At 40.6% G+C, this 24509-nt stretch overlaps 1 protein-coding gene across 5 annotated transcripts in view; it reads left to right on the top strand.

Moving 5' to 3' along the window:
• The window catches only part of MAPK9 (mitogen-activated protein kinase 9), a 68113-nt gene that overhangs the window by 1526 nt on the left and 42078 nt on the right, over window positions 1-24509 (top strand). For 3 of the 5 annotated variants that reach the window (XM_070373498.1, XM_070373497.1, XM_070373501.1), the window contains one exon: window positions 13434-13604. In XM_070373498.1, coding sequence (XP_070229599.1) covers window positions 13483-13604 — 122 coding nt within the window. In that variant the 5' untranslated portion in view covers window positions 13434-13482. Of the gene's footprint in view, window positions 1-10982; window positions 11004-13433; window positions 13605-14003; window positions 14244-24509 lie in introns of those variants that run through there. The other 2 variants (XM_070373499.1, XM_070373502.1) reach the window with 2 other exon arrangements.

Raw genomic sequence — 24509 nt, 5'->3', positions numbered from 1 at the left:
TCTACATTATCTAGGTCGGCTTTCTGCTCGGCCCTGGGGACACAAAGTCAGTAGCAACAGGGTCCCTTCCTCCAGAGAGCCCAAGAGACCAGCAGAGAAAGGAGACATGCAGACGGTGCTCGGACAGCTTGCTGTAGAGGGGCTGTGCTGTGGAAACTTGGAGGAGGCGGTGGTGCTTGGCTGGTGCTGGAGTTGACTTGAATGGTGATGAGAAACTTGTCAGGTCCAGGGGAAGACAAGAAGTGGGCAAGGGCAGGGTGAAGGAGGAACTTCAGCCCAATCAGTTGAGTTCAGTCGCTCAATCACGTGCGACTCTTTGGGACCCTATGGACTGCAGCACGCCAGGCTTCCTTGTCCATCACCAACTCCCAGGGCTTGCTTAAACTCATGTTCATTAAGTCGGTGATGCCATCCAACCATCTCATTCTCCGTCATCCCCTTCTCCAATATTCAGCCCAATATTGGGGTCAAAAATTAGCCTGTGGGGCCGGATGTGAGAGATTGGAGTAGTGGAGACCCTGGAGAACCAGACGCCACTTACCCAGCAATTTTTAGAAAGAAGTCAGAATTTGAGATTTGAATCTGTACTCTCTTCATTTTTAATTGTTGGCAGTAGCTTATTTTAAAATGTTTTCAGTGCTGTTAGCCAAGCAAAATGCAGACCTCATTCAGTTTTATTTCAGGATTGTCGGACTCCGGACTTCAAGGCAGGTTGTTTAGGAGGGAAGAGTTGCAGTGAGCTAGAAAGGTAGCACACAACTAGGGGAGCTAGTCCCTAATTGTCCAGGAACTCTCTTTTGTCGCTGGAGCCCTGTGATAGCAGCTAGGAAGCCTGCTAGCCTCCACTTTCCACACAGGAGGAAACAGCCTCCCAGAGTTTCGGCAGTCTGTTTTGTAGCAAGCAGCTGGAAAGTGAAATTTGAACCCAGGTCTCCCGCAGATCAGCATTCTTTCCTGAGTCCCTTAGCTCTGAGTAGTCTCTTTGGCTCTTAATTTGTTCTGGAAGAATAAAATCCAATCTAGATATCGTTTCCCTTCATTTAACCCTTTTTTTCCCCTTCAAAAGGATCCTACAGGGTTAAAAACAATCCTATTTTGGCACAGTCATCTCTGAAGAGGAATTTTCCTGAGTTTCTTGAGGAGAATCTACTCCTGAGAACTTAACTTTTCAGGACACCACTTTAAATAATTTGTTGACAGATTAAAATGTGTTTATTTGGCCTTCCTAAATAAATGTTAGAGGGTACACCTCAATTTGTCTATTTAAAATAAAATATCTTAATTTTCTGGATAGAGAAAAGTGCCAGATGACACAATTAATAGTGAGTAAACCAATTTATTTCATGATATATGAGGTAAAACAAAACCACATTTTTTCCTTAACATTGTTGATTTGGCAGTAGGAGGGCATGGCAGCCCACTCCAGTATTCTCGCCTGAAGAATCCCATGGACAGAGGAGCCTGGCAGGCTTCAGTCCATAGGGTCGAAAAGAGTCGGACATGCCTGAAGTGACTAACACAAGTGCGTGCACAGCTGTCTCTGATCTAGTTGTACTTGGTTAAGAAGGTGACATTTTTACATAATTTTCCTTAAGAATTGTTAAATTTGTATTTGCCCTTCTGTGATTGTATGACCTGGTTTCAACAACAGTCTTCGTTGTAACTGTTTTATTATGAGAGATCTCAAACATGTGGGAAAGTAAACAGAGTAGTATCCAGCTTCAGCAGTCACTAACCACTGGCCAACCTGGTTCCCCCCTGACCTCATGCCTGCAGCTCTCACACACCCCCAACACACACTGCACTATTATTTTCAAGCAAATCCTAACTATCGTGTCATTTCACCCATAAATTTTTCAGTTTACATCTGAAAAATTTTTAAAATAAGAATTCTTTCAAACTTGGAAAAGCAGTAATTAGTCATTCTGTAATATCAAATAGCCAGCCAGCACTCAAATTTCCAGTTGTCTCATACATTTTATAGTTTCTTTAATAGTTTCTTCCTTGGAATACAGATCCAGATAAGGACCATATATTGTGATTGGTTGATAATGTCTTTGAATCTGTAGATCCCTCTTTATTTCTGTTTTTCTTTTCCTTGTAGTTTGTTTGCTGACGCGATAGTATTTCTGTTATTGGGATTTTACTGATTGTACCTCTGCAATGTCATTTCTTGTGTTTCTCTATTTCTTGAAAATTTGTAGTTGGATTTAGACAAGGTTTGGTTGGATTCAGGGAGCCTTCTTAGGTGGGGTGTGCGCTTCCTCTAGAGGCAAATAGTCTTGATTGGCTCACACTATGATGTTAGCTACTGTTGATACTCAGTGCCTGGACCCTTTGAGTCATTAAAAGGCCATATGGGACAAGTTTGTGTATCTTTTGCACAGCAAGAATTCATTTTTTATAAAGCACTGTGGGTCTTTTCAGATTTTAAATTGGCCTTTGGATTGCCAGTTAAAATATTTTTAACTGGTGCCTCAAATCCTCTTTGGAAAATGTTGGGGTGTAAATTAATAGATATAAAAATAATCAGCAATAGTAGTCTCAATTTTAGCATAGGAATTCCTTATAGCTAAGGAAATTTACTAGACATTTGAAAGTGGAATTCAGCAAATTGATTTTCTTTAATTTCATTCGGTTTCTTGGTTCATTTTTTTTGTTTTTGGATTTTATAAAATATTCTACTCCCCCTTTCTCCTAGCTAATTTTACCTAAGAACCTTTCTTAAGCAAAGACTACATACTCTAAAACATTTCAGGAATAATAAAAATAGATTCTAAGGATATATGAATTACAAATGAGGTGGATTTTTTTTCACCTCCCTTGTGGCTCAGACGGTAAAGAATCTGCCTGCAGTGCAGGAGATCCCGGTTCAATCCCTGGGTCAGGAAGAACCCCCGGAGAAGGGAATGGCAACCCACTCCAGTATTCCTGCCTGGAAAATCCCAAAGACACAGGAACCTGGAAACAACTGAGCAACTAACACTTTCACTTTTTCAAAAGCGAGGTGTTAATGTTAACTCTCTTTATATTAAATAAATTCTGGCCTGTTTTGAGGTTGTTATTTAAAGTATTTCCATACCTGAATTATTTGGCATTAGGAGAATGAACAGTGTGAAAATCACCTATTAGTCTGTCTTTCCATAGGCCAGCATAGGAAAAACCTGGGGATTTGGCTTAAAAACAAATTTTATTTAGAACAAGTTTTTTAAAAAGCATAGCTCTACTCCCTACAATGATTCTGAGAGAAGGAATAATAATGATCGCCTGTAAAACAACTCCTTTTCTTTAAAATATATATATTTATACATGCACATATATTTCTACAGAATTGTAAATAATGTAATTTGTTACACTGTTTGAATATTGTGTATCTAAATTGATGCTGCTACTAGTTTGATTTCAGAATATCTAGGCTTAAGGATGCAAACCAGGTAGTGAATCCCCCAGCTGTGATTCTGGAATCAAATCTGTTTTTCTAACTCTTAACTCTCAGAAACATAGCTACTATTATATGTTGTAAAGTGGATGACTTCTAAAAATTTCATGACACACCATCTACCTGTCACAGCCTAGAATGAAAAGTAAATTCTGTGCGTTGCCTCCTGTCGTGTCTTTCATGGAGGTGCTCACCAGCGTTAACCGTGTCATCAGCCTTTGCACTCATCAGGGTTGAGTTCACGTATTCAGAATGCAGATATTTGGAAGAAGCAGAATGGGTGTGGTAAGATCTGTTCTAAGGTCGGCTAAGGTGAATACTTTGGCCTGTGCTGAGCACTGTGCTAGCTGTCCGCTGAGGTTGATTCTGCAGTTATCCCTCTTCTACAGATGAGTATAAGTGCTTGCCCAAGTTCACTCACCCAGATAAATGGCAGACCCACTGCCCTCTGACTTCAGAGCTGCCTTGCACTTACCATGCCATTTAGTTTTCCTTTAACAAGTATTTACTGGCACCCACTGTGTAATTAGTAGAGGACTGAGAAATAGAGGAGCTCACAGAGTAGAAGTGGAGATAGACTTGCAAGGCAAACGAATACAGATTGTGGTGCTCAAAAAATGGGGAGTGCCTGTCACGGTTGGAAAGGAAGCCCTACTGAGGAAGACTTGCAGAAAAGCAGGTGCTTGCCCTGGACTTGGGAAGATGAAGGTTGGTCAGAAACACAGAAGGGGGAGGGAAGTCATTTCAGGCAGATAGGACAACTCAGGCAGAGAGACCTGAAGGTGTGCAGGAGCTGGAGTCTGCTGCTCCCAGGGGGCTTGATAATGCTTGAGAGTGAGCCAGAGGCCCTACAGAACACCTCTGCTGTTCTCAGGAATCGGTCACTATTGAAGGAACTCAAACATAAGAGTAGTATAATCACAAATCCTTTTCAACAAATCTCTTTAATTCCTATTTTGAAATAAGTACAAATCCTAAGAGGTTGCACAAATAGCACAGAGAGGCCCTGTGCCCCCTTCACCCGGTTGCCCCCGATGGCTTTGTGTTTATATAGCTGTCGTGCAATACCAGAGCCAGGCAGTTAGTATCAATACAGTGTTTGTGTAGTTCTATGTCATTTTATCACATATGGAGGTTCATATAACCACCATCGTCATCATCAAGATACAGAACTATTTCATCATCCCAAAGATCTCCCTTGTACTACCCCTTTATAACCACACTGTCCCCCTTCCCCGCCACCATCCATAACCCCTCGAGACCACTAATCTGTTCTATATCTCTGTAATTTTTCATTTTAGGGATGTTGTATACATAGATTATGGACCTTTTGAAATTGGCTTTTATCACGAAAATTTCATAATGCCCTATGACCTACCCCAATTGTTGTTGAACATCAGTAATTCAATCATTTTTAGTGCCGGGTGGTAGTCCATTGTATGGATGGATGTACAGCACTTTGTTTAACCATTCACCCACTGAAAGACATCTGGATTTCTTCCAGTTTTGAACTATTATAGATAATAGCTGCTTGAGCATTCGTGTAAAGGTTTTCATGTGCACAGATCTTTCTAATGTGGTGTGTGTACTGTGGATTGGAGGTATCGGGAATGGAGGCTGGGAGAGCACTTTGGCTGTTGGTGTGTCTCGGGCACAATGAGGCCTTTACTCACAACATTGAGTATCAGGGCTGGAGGTGGGGAGACTGATGACTGCAAGGGGCCAGTGGGAGGAATTCTTGCTAGATCCTTAGGATCCAACTGTGAGTGACATGATAACCAACTACTAATTGTTATTCTGTGTCATAGTATATGCCATAAGTTAAGAACTGATGTTCAAAAGAGTGGCCCTGAGATGCTGTGAGGTTTTTGGTTATTCAGAGAAGATGAAAGTTGTGCTAAGATCCCTGGAGAATAGAATAGATACTCACTCCAGTATTCTTGCCTGGAGAATTCCATGGACAGAGGAGCCTGGTGGGCTACAGTCTTTAGGGTCTCAAAGAGTCAGACACGACTGAATGACTAACAAACACACACGAATACTATTTTTAATAAGAATAAAGTAGGGGAAAAGAACAATTTGATTAAAACTTTTAGCAGCAAGCATTGAAACAAAGAAGGTGATTGTGACAGTCTGCTTTTAATCACAGCAGTCAGTTTATTTAAATATTGAATGCCCTGGGTATTCTGAAGCATTAGTGTGATTAAAGGTTTGATTCTGTGGATCACTGCATTATCTTCATCATCAGAAGAAAAGTGTCTAGGTGGGTTGAAGCCAACAAGATAAGATGTGAAGGTCTGTGTTATTTTGTCCTGGTCCTAACTAGCCCTTTGACAATCACTTTACTTTCTAAATAAAATTAGAGATATTCCAGTAGTATATTGGGAAGAACATGGATATTGTAGTCAAATACACCTCGGTTCAAATCCAGGCTATGCTACTCTCCAGCTGAGAATCTGGGCAAGGTACTTCCTGTCTCCAAGTTGTTTCCTCATTTGCAGGGTGAGGATAGTACCTGGATCTCACAAGCTGTTAGTAGAGCTCATATAACTGTGTACTGAGCCTGGCCCACTTGCCTTCCTGTCTCCAGTCTCATCTGCCTCAAATCCATTCTCTGTAAAGGGGTCAGAGTGACCATTCTTCAGCTTTTTATTTAAAAGTGTTTAGTTTTTAAAATGTGAAATATGTGCATAGGTAAAAGAAAAAAAAAAGTTGTAATGTCAGGAGTGAAAGTCTGGTTTTCCACTGTTTCTCTGCACTTGCTGGCGTATTGTCTGTGTTTGTGTAGTTTTCTGTACATTGGCATTTACTGCATGTACTCTGCTTTGGCTTGTTTTATTTCCTGACATATCTTAAACATCTTTCCCTATCAATGCCTGAAGTCCCTGCATTGTCTTTAATGGCTTTATGATGCTTTTATGCCGTGATTCATTCGGTCATTCCAAGGGTGCCTTTTAGATTCTTTCTAGTTTTTGCCTGTTACAAGCAGCGCTGCACACATCCTTGCACAGTTGTCTTTACATCCTTGTACATGTGTATTTGTCAGGTGCTTTTATATAGGATTGTAGTTGCCAGGTCAGGAGTCATGCAGATTTTTCCTTAGATATTACCTGTTTTACTTCCAAATAGTGTTTTACGAATTTGTGTAATTCATACTAACTTATACTCACCAGTATATGTGAAAGTACCTGCTTTGTCACAACTGGGCTGTTACTTGCATGCAGGTCTTGCCTCCTCCAGGAAGCCTTCCTCTGCATCTGCCTCTCACTCACACATTCCACCTGTTCTCTCACTCTGCCCTCTGCCTACCACTCTGCTGGACTTCTGCCATGCAGACAGTGCATACCCCCAAGGACACTTCCTGAATGGTATGATAATTATGTGTTGGTGGTTTGGAGGGAGAGGATTGTCTGATTAGTACTCCATGGTTTCCTTGGTGGCTCAGAGAATAAAGAATCTGCCTGCAATGCTGGAGACCTGGGTTCGATCCCTGGGATGGGAAAATCCCCTGCAGAAAGGAATGACAACCCACTCCAGTATTCTTGGATGGAGAATTCCATGGACAGAGGAGCCTGGTGGGCTACAGTCTACGGGGTGGCAAAGAGTCGGACATGACTGAGCGACTGACACACAGACACTCAAACACACACACGTCCCTCGTGTTTGGTACACAGGAGGCTGTCAGGAAATGTTTGTTGGGAGAAGTCAGTAAATAGTAGCTGACATCTCCCCAGGTCTCACACTACATGCTCTCCACTGTTGTTTCCCATTTTGAAATGTTATAACTGGAAAGCTGTGGTGGAAAGCTGTGCTGTGCTGTGCTAAGTCACTTCAGTCATGTCCGGCTCTTTGTGACCCCATGGACTATAGCCCGCCAGGCTCTTCTGTCCGTGGGATTCTCCAGGCAAGAATACTGGAGTGGGTTGCCGTGCCCTCCTCCAGGGGATCTTCCAACCCAGGGATCAAATCCATGCCTCTTCCGTCCCCGGCATTGGCAGACAGGGTCTTTACCACTAGTGCCATCTGGGAAGCCCCAGAAAGCTATAGTTAGAGCTAATTTTTTTATTTAGAAAAGTTAATCAGAGATTTAATACTGTATTTACAGTACCTGGGTTGTTTATATTTAGAATACTCAGATCAGATCAGTCGCTCAGTCGTGTCCGACTCTTTGCGACCCCATGAATTGCAGCACGCCAGGCCTCCCTGTCCATCACCAACTCCCGGAGTTCACTCAGACTCACGTTCATCGAGTCAGTGATGCCATCCAGCCATCTCATCCTCTGTCGTCCCCTTCTCCTCCTGCCCCCAATCCCTCCCAGCATCAGAGTCTTTTCCAATGAGTCAACTCTTTGCATGAGGTGGCCAAAGTACTGGAGTTTCAGCTTTAGCATCATTCCTTCCAAAGAAATCCCAGGGCTGATCTCCTTCAGAATGGACTGGTTGGATCTCCTTGCAGTCCAAGGGACTCTCAAGAGTCTTCTCCAACACCACAGTTCAAAAGCATCAATTCTTTGGCGTTCAGCCTTCTTCACAGTCCAACTCTCACATCCATACATGACCACAGGAAAAACCATAGCCTGACAAGACAAACCTTTGTTGGCAAAGTAATGTCTCTGCTTTTGAATATGCTATCTAGCTTGGTCATAACTTTCCTTCCAAGGAGTAAGTGTCTTTTAATTTCATGGCTGCAATCACCATCTGCAGTGATTTTGGAGCCCAGAAAAATAAAGTCTGACACTGTTTCCACTGTTTCTCCATCTATTTCCCATGAGGTGGTGGGACCGGATTCCATGATCTTCGTTTTCTGAATGTTGAGCTTTAAGCCAACTTTTTCACTCTCCACTTTCACTTTCATCAAGAGGCTTTTGAGTTCCTCTTCACTTTCTGCCATAAGGGTGGTGTCATCTGCATATCTGAGGTTATTGATATTTCTCCCGGCAATCTTGATTCCAGTTTGTGTTTCTTCCAGTCCAGCGTTTCTCATGATGTACTCTGCATATAAGTTAAATAAACAGGGTGACAATATACAGCCTTGACGTACTCCTTTTCCTATTTGGAACCAGTCTGTTGTTCCATGTCCAGTCCTAACTGTTGCTTCCTGACCTGCATACCAGTTTCTCAAGAGGCAGATCAGGTGGTCTGGTATTCCCATCTGTTTCAGAATTTTCCACAGTTTATTGTGATCCACACAGTCAAAGGCTTAGACATAGTCAATAAAGCAGAAATAGATGTTTTTCTGGAACTCTCTTGCTTTTTCCATGATCCAATGGATGTTGGCAATTTGATCTCCGGTTCCTCTGCCTTTTCTAAAACCAGCTTGAACATCAGGAAGTTCATGGTTCACATATTGCTGAAGCCTGGCTTGGAGAATTTTGAGCATTACTTTACTAGTGTGTGAGATGAGTGCAATTGTATGGTAGTTTGAGCATTCTAGAGGTAGAGAAAAAAAATTTAAAGCATTTCTTTAAATGCTCTAAACAGGCTCTAAACAGATAGGAATGTTCCTCCTGCCCAATGTTTATTCATAGAATGGGTAGATTTTATTCCAGTATCCTGGAGGGGATACTACAGGAGTCTCCAATGTTGAAGAAACAGAGGTTTTCGGTTAGAGCAATTCATTTGACAAGCGGCATGGTAAGTGGGGAGGGTGTAGACCTGAGGCAGTTGCCTTTAGCAAAGGCCATGCCGCTTCCTAACCTTGAGGCATCCATTCACCACCCTCGGGTCTGTAAGCGCAGAGTGTATCCTCCTAGGAGCTTTCTCAGTGGATCATTGGTTGGCATTTATTTAGTAATGTTGTATGAGAGGGAAGACAGGCCCTTCCTCCTTTGAGGAGCTCCTCGCCTGGCAGAGGGAGGCGGAGGCAGACCTGCAGAAGCTGAGTGACAGGGCGCTGTGACGGGCAGTGGGTCCCACTGCTGGGAGCCGAGGTGAGGAACCAGCACCTGAGTGATGGGAGTTAAGTCAGGGACTCCACCTTCTGTGTGTTGGTAATGTGGTTGCCTGAAGAATTCTTACACTTCTCAATTTGGTTGATGTCCGTTTTGTTTACAGCTATTTCTTTTGTTTGTTGTTGTTTTTTAGTAGCTGAGTATTGTCTGACTCTGTGACCTCTTGGGCTGTAGTCTGCCAGGCTCTTCTGTCCATGGGATTTTCTAGGCAAGAATACTGGAGTGGGTTGCTATTTCCTTCTCCAGGGGATCTTCCCAACCCAGGGATTGAACCTGCGTCTCCTGTATTGGCCGGTGGATTCTTTACTGCTGAGCCACCAGGATCACGAGGTCCATTTTGTTGAAATACATCCAGGAGTTGACTTCATTAATAGTTAATTTACATGCTTTCTTCTTTTGGCTTGGGGTTCTTTCTCTTGCTCTCATGAAGCCCAGGCTTGGCAGAGGAGGTGGCTCTAACAGATTCTTTGTTAAGTGACTTTTTTTTCCTGCCTGATAAGGACAACTTATTTTAACTTAAAAATTATTTAAAATCTTGAGATGAAATTGTATTAATTATTTACCTAATGATGTAATATAGGGGGCTTCCCTGGTGGCTCAGATGGTAAAGAATTTGCCTGCCATGCAGGAGACCAGTGTTTTATTCCTGGATTGGGAAGATTCCCTGGAAAAGGGGATGACTTTCCACTCCAGTATTCTTGAATGGAGAATTCCACGGATAGAGGAGCCTGTGGGCTACAGTCCATGGGGTTGCAGAGTTGAACACAACTAAGTAAGTAACACAATGATGTAATATACTCCCCAAATTCACGAAAGCTAATCTAGTACTGTACCAGTCAGAGTATGGGTTACAGCAGCTGTAGCAGAGAGAGTTCCAGAATTATTCAACATGACCTAGATTAATTTATGCCAATCTCAGTGTGGATAGGTGGACCAGAATGGCCCAGCTGTGTCCCACATGGTCGTTCAGGACTCTGGCTGGTGGGTGATTCTAGTATCTTCACCATGTAACTTCCATCTCTGGGAGTACAACCACTGATCACCCAGCCAACAGCAAGGAAGAAAGATAGATGGGAAGGCAAGCAACTTTCTGTTTAAAAAATGATCTAGAAGTAACATCCATCAGTTCTGCTCAAATCTTATCAGGCAGAAGTTGGTCCTCTGGCCACACCTGGCTGCCAGGAAAGTGGCCAGATGTCATCTCTGGCTGGACAGCTGTCTGTCCAGCAAATGAAGGGAGGAGTGGATCCTGGAGTAGGTCAGCAGCCTGGTCCTCTCATACTGTCCCTTGGCCTCTTCAGACTTGTCCAAAGTCAAACTCTCCAACTGTGCAGTTATCTCCTGCCTACCTTCCGCTGTTTCACCTTTATTTCTCCCCATCTCCTGCAGGGCAACAAGTTACACACACTCTTCCTCTAAGCCACGCATTTCCTTCGCTTCCCCAGCTACCATGATCCTGCCATTTTTGTCAGGTCTGCCTGTTTTGAGCCCTACTCACTCTAGTCACTCCCTTTCTCAGCTTCCCGAATGACCTCTCTGAGAAGCAAGTCTGAGAGCCTGTGCCTCTTGTGCTTTGATGCCTCCACAGCCCTTAGGCGCACGTCCAGACCCAGGTGGGTCCCAGTGGCTTCCAGGGCTTGTGGTGATCTGGCCTTGTTTTCTGTCTCCAGTTTTTCCCCCACGACCCAGCAAAACCAAATCTCAAATGGCTTGTCATGCTTAGAAGACACCTCCAGCTCTTCCCTGCACCCTAAACCTCTGTCCTCTGGCTTTGGGGCTCTCCTTGCATTCACTCTCTTCTGAGTGTACCCTCTCTGTAAACTCGAAACCCAAAAGGCAGGCAGGCTGGCTGTTCTGGCAAGGGACGTGGTCCACAGTGGTACTCAAATGCTTTGTGAATGACCATCATGGCTGATACATTACTATATGCCAAAGAAACAGCAGATTTTATTGGCTCCTGGCTTTTTGCTGAGTCTGTCTCTGATCCTTTGCATTTGTACTCCACTGGTCAAGCTGAGCAATTCACCATGTCTAAGCACAGACAGTTTGAGCTCTGTGCTTCTGCAGTATCTCTGGCAAAATTGTTCAGGGCAAATGCCCCCTCCTCCATGAAGCTCTTCTTGTCTTCTGCACCTGCTGTGGGTTGAACCACTTGCCTTTCAGATTTATTTACATTTTGCTTACGGCACATACCTCTTTGTAACTTAGATTACAGTAAAGATAACAGACTCATTCCTCACATTTCTTCCCCAAAGAGTGAATTAGATGATGCTTCAAGACCAATTCCTGGCTGATCTTGCCATGTCTTCTGTATTATTTATCACTTTCTTGTTCAAAGGCACCCCATAAATGTTGAAATGAATTGTCTCAACCTCTTAAAACTAAAACTAAATTAAGAAAAGGATATTCAGATGTCAGTAAAATGGAGTAGCATCATGAGGGAATCATGAGCTACAGTGTTATAGGGTCAGATCAGCAGAAGTATATTGAATGCTAACTCCGTCCCAGGGCCCAGGCGCCCCCTGTCCTCCTGCCCTGGAAATACAAGGTGCCGCGGTGATCAAGATGGACCTGCCTCTGCCCTCTGAGAGCTTAGGGCCCGCCTCTCACCACTGCATGGCTTAGCCAGCTCACTAAGCTTTGGGTCACTCCAGTGCGACACGGGGCTAGCGATCCCTGTGGGTCATCGTGAGCAGTGTGTTAGTTTATCTAGTGCAGTGCTGGCCTCCCAGAGGCAATCCTCAACTGGTGTGCAATGGCTCTTGGTCAAAGTGGCCGCTGGTGCTAATAGCTGTGCCTCAGCCACTGCCCTGAGAATGGTAAAAAAAAAAAAAAAAAAAAAAAGAAGCAAATATAAATTTGATTTGATTCTTTGTTCAGACTTGTTATTGATAAATTTATTTCCATTTTTAATGGAAGTCCTAGACATCATTGTGTTGAAATATTTATCACCAGTACCAAAAATTCCATGAGTAGACATTAAATGTTAGGTGGTAGAACAAACAGTCAAGAAGCTGGGGCCGCTATAAAATAAAATTTAAATTCTGTGTTTTTAAATAGTGTGGAATACTTAACCTAAATGATTTTATTGTTGGCTTTTTAATTTTTAAATAATGACCAGTATAAATAACTTGGTAACTTTTGAATAAACATTATCAGACAAGAGCCAGGAAACTGAAGTAAAGGTAGCTTCCTGCCAATTCATTTCTGTTTGTTTTGTTTTCTGTATAAAATCACATAGGCTCCTGCAGCGTAGAAATCTTAACTTACTGTCTAAACCACAAAAAGGCTGCTCTGGAGCTGCCAGTTTATACTCATACCTCATGATTAACATCATAGTGTCCATGTTATTGACTGTAGGTTATGACAGAATTCTCTGCCTGTATTGAAGCCCACTAGTGACGTGGGCTGCTGGGAATATAAGCTAGCTCCAGAACCAGCTCAAAAGTTAGGAACGCACTCACCAGTATGCATGGCTCTCACAGATCCCACCAGCCCTCCAACACCCTGTTGTCTTTAACTTAGCACTTTTATAATCACTTTGACATCAGATTTGCTTTCTGGTTCATCCCTTTAGCCTGAATTTGTGGACAGAGCAGAAGCCTGGTTCATTTGTTTTTCTGTGTGGATATAGACATGTTCATTTTGCAACATCTCCGGAACACCTCCATGTCTGGTTGAGACAGTTCAGCATAATCTGGCCCCACAGGAAACTGATGAGAATTACACAGTGACGTGGTCTTGTCATGGCTAGTAAAAATGTGCAAATTCTTTTCTCCAAAGGTGGTTGTTTCCTAATCCAGTCCCTTAAGATCTGGTCATGCAGGATCTCAAAGTTTCTTCCCTTCATAATAGTCTTGTACATTAAGATAGATGTCTTTGCATTTTTTGTTTGTGGCTTAAGTTCAGAACTTGGTCTGAGTTTATCAGCTTATAACCATAATGTCTTATATACCAAAAATTTAAAACACTATTAAGTGAGCTGTGCATGTATAATTTCAGTAAGAATGCATGTTCATTCTGTTTTTTTTTTTTTTTTCAAGGAATCTGACGACTGTACCAGTTCTTTGGAATATTATATGACACTACATCATGAGTGACAGTAAATGTGATAGTCAGTTTTACAGTGTACAAGTGGCAGACTCAACTTTCACAGTCCTAAAACGATACCAGCAGTTGAAACCAATTGGCTCTGGAGCCCAAGGAATTGTTTGGTAAGTATGGTCTGTTTCAGTAGTGTAGACTGAGTTGTTGTTGAAGACTTAATAGTTCTAAGTTGTCAGAATTTAGAAAACACTGATGATAAAAAATACTCTTTGCTATAGGTTTATAAGCTAAATTGAATCAACCTCTTGCTTTAGTTACATGTAGTCGGATTATAGGATACAAACTCAAATTCTTAAAAATGCTGCATAAATTTAAATAGGTAGAAATTTTTCTTTTTTGTTTCTTTTTTCTTTTTTCCCCTTTTCCATTCCCCCTGTCATAATGATATTAGAATAATAGGTATGACAGTGAGTTGTAACCGAAATTTGGAGTTTTATTCATTTCTTCATCCTGGCCACCCTTCCCCCCTCCCCCTTTTATTCCCAATCACTCCTATTCATTTCTAGGCGCCATGATTGCAGTGCCTTGCCCTTCATTGGCAGGATGAGGCCAGTCAGTGTCATTATCACCCCATGGATTAACCAGGAAGGGATGCCGTATGAGGGGCTGGGCTGGCCGTCTCTTCCTTGGTGTCTCACTTCAACTATGTGTCCAGCCCAGCCGTCAGAACCGTTGGTCTGACCCTGAACCTTAGTCTCTTGCTTGGTAAGACAGTCAGCTGCTGCGACATCACTGGCCAGCTAAAGGTAAAGTTTTTCACATTTTCTAGACTACAGTTATCAGCACCTCCCGAACTTTTTATCCCTTAGTTCTCTGGGCAAAATCTTTTCTTCTTCTTTTGGTCAATAAAAACAAGATCGCCTTTACATCTAAGAGGAACTGTGGTAAAGCTAAATACCTAATGATTACAGCTGGTAGGTAAAGGGAATGCAAGATAAAAGAGAACTCTTGAATGTTCTGGTTGGGGAGTTTATATTTTTATTAGAGGTACTGAGTTTAGAGAATCTGCATCTGTGGTTTGTAACTGATCCTCTGTTGTAGAGACATATAATCAGGGAAGGTAGTTGTTTTCTTCACCCTAGGTAGATAGAGGTCCTGGGAGCTGAGGAGATGGTAGTCCAGAGACTTCTAGAAAAACTAATGAGGGAGACGGGGCTGTTGGGAAGGAATGCCTGGCTTGCATCTAAAATAGTGGTGATCTTAACTTTCAATTGATAACATGCTGTATTGGTACTTAAAAACCCAATGCACCAAGAGAATTTTTAAAGTGAATGGATGGCTCATATTAGGATACTTTGATGTCAATAAGAAATTCTAGATGTAAAAAATTCTTTTGATTTATAATATATCTCTTATTTGGAACTGAGTGGTAGTTTGATGTAGGAAATTAAGCAAGACAGATAAAAAGGACATTTAATGTAATAACCACATTTAGAGGTTGATTAGAAGTTCATAATTATAAAATAGAGGTCTTTATAAGGGTTAGTTAAAATTAATGACTTCATTACAGCATGGTAAATGATCGTGAACTTACATGCTACTTTATAAAATACTGTTTCTCAGGGATTAGTTTTGATTTCCAGTTTGTGTATACTACTCATCTTTGTTTTTTTAAAGAAATGTTTAATAATGAAATTACTCATTATGGGTATATATTTTTCATTTGAAAATTCTAGTTTTGAAATGAAAGCTCCTAAATACACCATTATAAGCTAAACCTCCTCTCATAAAAGCATTGGTAGAATTATAACATGGAAAGTTCTGAATTTTGAAAACATTTTAAAAACTAAGAGTCCAGAAAATCATCTGTAGCCATCTGATTTTCAAAAAGGGTGCCAAGATTATTCAAAGGGGAAAGAACACTCTCTTCAACAAATCGTGCTGGGACAACTGGATACCCACATGCAAAAGAGTGAAGTTGGGCTCCCATTTCACATCATGTGGAAAGTTAGCTCAAAATGCATCAATGACCTATATATAAGAGTTAAAACCGTGAAACTCTTAGAAGAAAACAAGAGGGGAAAGCTTCATGACCTTGAATTCTTAGAAATGACACCAAAAGCATGAGCAACAAAAGAAAAAAATTGGACTTTATAAAAAAAATTTTTATGTGCATCAAAGAACACCAGCAAGAGAGTGAAAAAACAACCCACAAATGGGAAAATATTTAACCATAGTCTAATACTTATAAAGATCTTCTACAACTCAGTAACAGACAAGACAATTTTTAAAAAATAACGGACAAAGGACTTGAATAGACATTTCCCTAAAGATTTATGGCCAATAAACATGAAAAGAGGTTCATTGTTAGTCATTTGGGAAATGCAAATCAAAAGCACAATGAGGTACAACTTCACACCCACTAGGTGGCCATAATCAACAAAATGGAAAACAAACAAATTTTGACAAGGATGTAAAGCAGTTAGAACCCTCATACATTGCTGGTGAAAATGTAAAAAGGTACGGCAATTTGTGAAAACCAGTTTGGCGGCTCCTCAACAATTTCAGTTCAGTTCAGTCGCTTAGTTGTGTCTGACTCTTTGTGACCCCATGGACCACAGCATGCCAGGCCTCTCTGTCCATCACCAACTCCCGGAGTTTACCCAAACTCATGTCCATTGAGTCGGTGATGCCATCCAACCATCTCATCCTCTGTCAGCCCCTTCTCCTCCTGCCTTCAATCTTTCCCAGCATCAGGGCCTTTTCAAATGAGTCAGCTCTTTGCATCAGGTGGCCAAAGTATTGGAGTTTCAGCTTCAACATGAGTCCTTCCAATGAACACTCAGGTGTTAAACATAGAATTATTATATGACCTCGTAAATATTCCTAGATATATTCCCAAAAGAATTAAAAACAGATGTTCAAAAAAGACTGTATATAACTGTTCATAACAGTACTGTTCACAGTTAGCTGAAAGGTGAAAACAGGCCAACTGTCTATCAATAAATGAATGGATACACAAACTGTATTCTATACATACATGGAATATTATTCATAAAAAGAAATGAAGCACTGATGTATGCTGTGACACAGATGATCTGCAAAAACATGTTAAGTGAAAGAAGCCAGACATGAAAGGTAGTATTACTATATGAGTCCAAAGTAGGTACATCCATAGAGAATGCAGTCATGCAGATTGGTGGTTAACTAGGACAAGAGGAAGAGGAACGGGGAGCAACTTCATAATGGGTATGGAGTTACCTTTTGGGGTGATGAAAATTTTGGGGTTTATTTAAAGGTGGTGATTGCACAACACTGAATGTGCTGTTACTGAATTGTTCACTTTAAAATGGTTCATTTTATGTTTATGTGATTTTTTTGAAAAAATGTAAGCTGAAGGATGCCTTAAATTAAGGATATTTGTCATTTAATGGATACTCTAGTATTATAATATGTAATATATTAAGTATAATATTTTCATTTATATTATACAGTAAAATATGTCATTTTTGTAACTTATTTAAATTCTTTTAAAATTATTTAAAAGAAAATACTAAGAGTTAAGTGAAAGTACATTTAACTCAGTATTTTCTTTTAAATAATTTTAAAAGAATTTAAATACTAATAAAATTTTAATTAATTTTTTGACAATTTTATTAACATTTGTAGGAGCAACTGTCACCTCACATACATGTAGATGCTAAAAGTTTAACACCATCCTGAATCTCATGTCTTGCAAATTCCATTTCCATAGCCTGAATTTTTATTTTAAGGAAAGATCAAAAAATGAGTTTTGCCCATTTCTCCTCAAGAAAGAAGTCATTATTATGAACTGATTAAGGTAGCTCTAAATGAGCCCCTGTATAGCTAACAGTTTATTTTATAATCTTTGATGTAATTATTCACTTAAGTTTGTAATCCAAGCCAGTTATTCGTTACCAAATCAAAACCTTTTAGTTGGGTTAACGTTGCTGATTCATGAAAAAGGGGTTAGTTAATTTGATTCAGATTATTGGTACTTTCTTTTAGAAATGTCTGTGCAATTATGAAAATTATTCTTAGGCTTTTGGGATGTTTTCTTTTGGCTTTTAGATGAGGTGCTGTCACGAGAGCTGGGCTTAACCTGGTTTCCATTATTACTTTACTGCTCCTTTCTACCAGAGCCTGTGCTGGCTTTCTCTCAGCCGGGAAGGTGGGTGACTGCTCCTCACCTTCCTTCTAGGCTTGAGGCTTCTCGGTTCCCCTGAACGGCAGCACTGATGGTGCTTGCAGTCCTAGTTCCAGACTGACAAGAGAGATACTTCCCCCACCTGTCTTTGGAGGATTTTTTTTCTGGCCGTTTTGCACAGCATCTTGAATATTGGCATTATACTTTAAAAACTCCTCAAAAGAGAAGTGTTCTTTTCATACAAGGCATAAGGAAAGGGTATTTTACCTTGTTCTACTGTTTAGATGAAGCAAGAAACTATGAATGGTTCAAGTCAGACTCCTTTCTTCCTTGTCACTGTTGGAAGGGCCTGAGTATGCCCAGCATCAAGCCCTGACTTTCAGATAGCCTCTTCTCTCCAGTGGTCCCTTCTCTGCAAACCTGACAGGCTCTTTCCCATGTCCATCACTTCTGTCCCCACTGCATCTCCTGGCTGGAGAATTCTCTGCAACCCTGCTGATCTATCCAGACCGGTCTTTTAAGACTTAGCTCTGAAACTCCAGATAGTCTCAGTTCATGCCTGGAATAGAGCCTTCTTTCTGGTTAAACCAAATGCTGGACTAATGCACATGTGCACACATGTGTGCACCTGCATGCTCTAGGACTGTAAGATAATAAATTAGTGTTTTAAACTAGTCAATCTGTGGTAATTTGTTACAGCAACAACATGAAATGAATATATCTGTGTTCTTACATTTTTGAGAAATAAAATATCATAGTAGCAATAATGCATGGTTTATAAAAACTTGTTAATCATCTAAACTAGAGCTTTATAAAGACATAGGGACAGGTAAATTAAAGTGCAGGTACTGATATAAGATTAAATGGAGGAGCTGGGATCCAAGTAAAATATTTTGACTCCTAATTTTGAATTGTAAAAACAACTATCTGATTTATCTGCTTCTATGTTTCTGTTGTTCATTAAAACTGTTAATAAAATAATTAGGAAGTAAGTTTTATAATGTTTATCATTTGCAGTATTTATAAAATTATTAGTAGAATTAAATAGTTACAAGTTCTATAGGAAAAATGTGTGCACATTTCTTTCATGTAAATTCCATTTTTTTTTCTCTCCGTCTAAAATCTCAAGCTGTTAATCAAAGCACTAGGGAGTATTTGTTTTACAAAACAATTCTATGAAGTGTTTAACCTCATTTTTTTTTTTTTCTTTTTAAAAAAAATTTTAATTGAAGTATGGTTGGTTTACAGTGTTGTTAATGTTTGCTGGACAGCAACGTGGTTCGGTTGTATGTATAAATGCATTCCTTTTTAAACTATTCTTCTCCATTATGGTTTATCATGGAATATTGAATACAATCCCCTATGTGTAGATTAGGACTTTGTTGTTTATCCATTCTGTATGTAACAGTTTGCATCTGCCAACCCCACGCTCCATCCCTCCCCAGCCCCTCTCCCTCTCGGCAGCCACAAGCCTGTTCTCTGTGTTTGTGAGTCTGTTTCTGTTTCATAAATGTTCGTTTGTGTCATATTTTAGTTTCCACATATAAATGATATCACATGGTATTTGTCTTTCTCCTTTTGACTTACTTCACGTAGTATGTTAATCTCTAGTTCCATCCTTGTTGCTGCAAATGGCGTCGTTTCATTCTTTTTTTATGGTGGAATAGTGTTCCATTGTACTCTTGCCTGGAAAATCCCATGGACAGAGGAGCCTGGTAGGCTGCAGTCCTTGGGGTCGCGAAGAGTCAGACACGACTGAGTGACTTCACTTTCACTTTTCACTTTCATGCATTGGAGAAGGAAATGGCAACCCACTCCAGTGTTCTTGCCTGGAGAATCCCAGGGACGGGGACGCCTGGTGGGCTGCCGTCTATGGGGTCGCACAGAGTCAGACACGACTGAAGTGACTTAGCAGTAGCAGCAGCAGTGTTCCATTGTACATATGTACCACATCTTCTTTATCCATTCATCTGTTGACGGACACTCAGGTTGTGAATAATGCTGCTGTGAACATAGGAGTTACATATGTCTTTTTGAATTATAGTTTTATCTGGATGTACGCCCAGGAGTGGGATTGCTGGATCATGTGGTAGCTCTACTTTTAGTTTTTTAAGGAACCTCCATACTGTTTTCCATACTGACTGCCCCAATTTATATTCCCACCAACAGTATAGAAGCGTTCTCTTTTCTCTACACCTTCTCCAGCATTTATTATTTATAGACTTTTTAATGATGACCATTCTGACTGGTGTGAGGTGGTACCTCATTGTAATTTTGGTTTGCATTTCTCTATTAATTAATGGTGTTAAGCATCTTTTATGAAGTGTTTAACTTTCTTTTTTTAAAAAGTGTATACTATTAGATCTGAGAGTGCTTAGAAGTGACAGTTACAACCTTGACTTGAAATGGTTGGTGTAGCTTATTCGTTTTTGCTTCCTCTAGTTCTGTATAAGCATGAATGTTGGCCTGTTCTTATACTGTATTATTTTCTGTTAGTATATATAAATGAACATAATGCCCACAACAATATTTTTGTGATAAAGTAGATACATGATATAAGGCATAGGAACGCTGTGATTCAGGAGAATCGAGTTCTAAGTCCAGCTCAAATCCTCATAGCAGTAGTTCTTAGTTACCTTGGGCAAATCATTGTGTCTTTATGGACCTTAATAGTTATATCCCTAAAATAAATGTTTTGGAGCTTCTTATTTAAATTGGTGGACCAAACACCTAAACAAAGAGACCAGGAGGGCAGTAATCAGTGGATATGAAAGCACATTTAACAAGTTTCTGCAGACGAAATGAGAATAAGTAGATGAGACATTTGCCACAAAGAAGAGAACCTATCTATAGTAGAACTCAAGAGAGGTTATGGGTCTAGAGATGCCAGATACGGAAAACAAAGATGAAATGGGTGGCTGGAAATAGGGATGTTAATTAAACATGTGTCTGCAAAACAGTTTAGCTAGTTGTCTCCCAGCCTTCCCACCCCATCCCCATGCTCAGCATTTGCCCCTAGATAGTGAGTAAGTAAATGAAAAGTTATTGGGCTAGGATCTGGGAAAGGAGAAGCCTAGTCAGAGGAGCCCAGGATTTGGGGTGGTCTTGCCCTTGAGGGTATTTGAAAATTCTGGTATGGACAGCTGAGAGATTTGAGAGTCCTTTGGAGTGTCTTGTGGGGCTATAGGAGATAGGGATTGGAGTCCAGGGCCCTCTAAAGGGGCTTAGTGAACTTCCTTTGCTTTGAATTGGGTCCAATAAAGGGCTGCATGCTAGAAATAAGAACAAACTAGAAAGTAACAGGCTCTTGCAGGCACAGCCGCTTAGCTTCACATGGTCCCATTTGCTGAACTCAAGGTGAGGTGAGCCCAAATTGCTAGTGCTTCAAGGTCCAGCAGAAATAAATGTAAATTCTACCTGGAGGAAGACAGCATCATACTGGTTATTAAATTATTTCTAGATAGCAGACAGTTTTGCAAGTTCAAGATCCAGCACATAGTCAGAAATAACTAGTCACAGAAGGAGATTAGATGACATTCACAAAATCCAATACAAACAACAGAGAAAAGAAATAGATCCATAGGAGTTATTGGCCTTTTTGGATCCAAACTTCCAAAGAGCTGTGATGTTATGTTGATAAAAGACAGTATGAAAAATTTTGGGTGGGAAATGAAAACTTTAAAAAACTAAATAGAAATTATGAACTCTTAAGATAGAGTAATTGAATTATGAAGTTAATAGGTGGGTTTAAAAGCATATTATTAATAAGTACAACTGAGGAGAGAATTGTGATCTGGAAGATAGTTAAGGAGAAAAGTATCCAGAATGAAGGCTGGGGAGGCAGAATGGTAGAAACATGCAGAAGAGAAGCTGTGTTTGTTTTCTATTGCCACATGACAAATTGCCATAAACTTAGGGATGTAAAACAAAGCAACAACCATTTGTAATTTCATAGTTCTGTGTAGGTTAGATATCTGGGTGGGCTTCCCTGGGTTCTCTGCGTGGCATTTCACAAGGCTGAAATCAAGGTGTTACTGGACCAGGCTCTTCTCTGGAGGCTCTGGGGAAGAATCTGTTTTCAAGTGCATTCAGGGTTCTTGGCAGAACCTAGTTCCTTGCAGTGTAGGTCAGAGGTCTCTATTCCCTTATTGTCTGTCAGCCAGGAGCACTCTGCTCCCATTCCTTCTCAAGACGGACCCCCCACATCCATCTTGACGGCAATAATGTCATGTCTTGTCCTTCTCTGGATTCAGATCTCTCTGACTTTCCCCTCTTCCCAGCCAGCCAGAACAAACTTTGCTTCTAAAGATTCTTGTAATTGGATTAGTGCCCCCCCCCCCACAAACCCCTTCCCTTGTGATCTCCCTTTTGTTGAAATAATATTTAGTCCCCTTATGGGACAAAGGGTGAATATACCGCAAGAAAACCAAATCCCTAGAAATAGGCAGAACAAACCACTTTGGAAAACAATTTGGCATTCACTTCAGTTAAGTTCAGTTACTCAGTCGTGTCCGACTCTTTGTGACCCCATGAATTGCAGCACGCCAGGCCTCCCTGTCCATCACCAACTTCCGGAGTTCACTCAAATTCACGTCCATCGAGTCAGTGATGCCATCCAGCCATCTCATCCTCTGTCGTCCCCTTCTCCTCCTGCCCCCAATCCCTCCCAGCATCAGAGTCTTTTCCAATGAGTCAACTCTTCGCGTGAGGTGGCCAGAGTACTGGAGTTTCAGCTTTAGCATCATTCCTTCCAAAGAACATCCAGGACTGATCTCCTTTAGAATGGACTGGTTGGATCTCCTTGCAGTCCAAGGGACTCTCAAGAGTCTTCTCCAACACCACACTTCGGCGCTCAGCTTTCTTCATAGCCCAACTCTCACATCCATACATGACCACTGGAAAAACCATAGCCTTGACTAGATGGACCTTTGTTAGCAAAGTAATGTCTCTGCTTTTAAATTTGTTATCTAGGTTGGTCATAACTTTCTTTCCAAGGAGTAAGCGTCTTTTAATTTCATGGCTGCAGTCACCATCTGCAGTGATTTTGGGGCCCCCCAAAATAAAGTCTGACACTGTTTCCATTGTTTCCCCATCTATTTCCCATGAAGTGATGGGACCAGATGCCATGATCTTCGTTTTCTGAATGTTGAGCTTTAAGCCAACTTTTTCACTCTCCACTTTAACTTTCATCAAGAGGCTTTTTAGTTCCTCTTCACTTTCTGCCATAAGGGTGGTGTCATCTGCATATCTGAGGTTATTGACATTTCTCCTGGCAATCTTGATTCCAGCTTGTGCTTCCAGCCCAGCGTTTCTCATGATGTACTCTGCATATAAGTTAAATAAGCAGGGTGACAATATACAGCCTTGACGTCCTCCTTTTCCTATTTGGAACCAGTCTGTTGTTCCATGTCCAGTTTCAACTGTTGCTTTATCTACTAAAATAAAACATGCAGCCCCACTCTTAGCTATCTACTTATTAAAAATCCATGCCTAGGGTACCCAGAACCATGTACAAGAATGTTTATGACCATTCTTTGTTTTTTGTAATTGCTTTGTAAACTGAAAACAACCAATATTATCTATAAAAATTATGTCATATAATCATAATGAAGGAATGTTAGAGCAATGACACAGAATGAGCTATAGCTTCATACAACAATGGATGTATCTCACAAACACCATGTTGAGTGAAGGAAGTCAGACACAGTTTCAAAAACCAGGCAAAAATAAATGATGCAGGGTCTTAAAGATGCATGTTTAGCAGGTGAAAGCAAGGAAGTGATTCTCATAAAAGGCAGAAGTAGTTACCATCTTTGGAGGGCAGTGGGAATAGTGATTAGTAGGAGACGTGACTAGGGGATTTTGGGGGTGTTGACAAAGCATGAGTCTCTGTGATAAATCATGGAGATAAGGAACAAAAAGGGAAGCAAAAGAATGAATACCAGACAGGCACAAGCCTTCTGTGCATAACCAACAGCACTCAACTTTGGCAATCCTGAGAGAAAATTGATTTAAAACTTAGAAGATAAACTATCAATCAAGGGTAAAGGAAGAGTAAGATAATTTATCTTCCATGCACTTTTTTCCTGAAGAAATTCCCTTAGGATATATTCCAACCAGAAAGAGACTATAAGAATGTATAACAAGTAACAGTGGAGGCCAGTGAAAAGAAATCCCAGGCTGATAGCTGCACATCAGGCGTTGAAACTTCAAGAAAAATGTCTTCCCCTGCAAATGGAATAGGTTCCAAACAATAGATAATTTGAGAAGGTAGGAAGTACTAGTGACAGGCTCTTGTGAGATATATTTGTCTTCTCTTAATAAGAAAAAAAAAAAAAAAAGTTGATTAGAAACTTGTAGTAGAAAAGCTAGAAAAAGTCATGATTTAAGAAGGAAATAAATTTAAAGTAACATGAGGTTTGAGAACTGGTAGAATGTAGGAAGAGAATCCATTTAACCTTAATATTGGAAACAGTCTTGTTCTTTTGAGTGACAGAAAATCATGTGATCTCTGGAAATGAAATGTAATCCTTACTCTGCAAGTAGTAATGTTTACGTGTGCATACATACATACACTTCATATCTTGATTTTCAACTTTTAGACACATCCTACAGAAGAAACACAGAAGACCTAATTATAGAGACTGAAAGATGTGTTATCAAACTTGACCATTTAAGACAAATTTGGAGGGAAAGAGAGCTGGAAGTAAAAGAAGATGAAGTGTAATATTCTCATTTTACATACTGGGCAGCAAGAAATTCCTTTAAAAGTTGATGAAACAAGCTTAGGCGTGTTATTTAAAGTTACAATGGTGACCAAGGAAAAAATTAAAAATAACATGAGAACAAAAAGCTATGAGGCGTCCTTGCGGGTTTCAGATAAGTGACTAAATCCTCAGTTTTC

This window comes from Bos mutus, chromosome 7 (genome assembly GCF_027580195.1).
Source record: "Bos mutus isolate GX-2022 chromosome 7, NWIPB_WYAK_1.1, whole genome shotgun sequence".
Lineage (NCBI taxonomy): Eukaryota > Metazoa > Chordata > Mammalia > Artiodactyla > Bovidae > Bos > Bos mutus.
The sequence above is the reverse complement of the archived record's forward strand: the minus strand, read 5'-3'. Positions and strand labels throughout refer to the sequence as shown.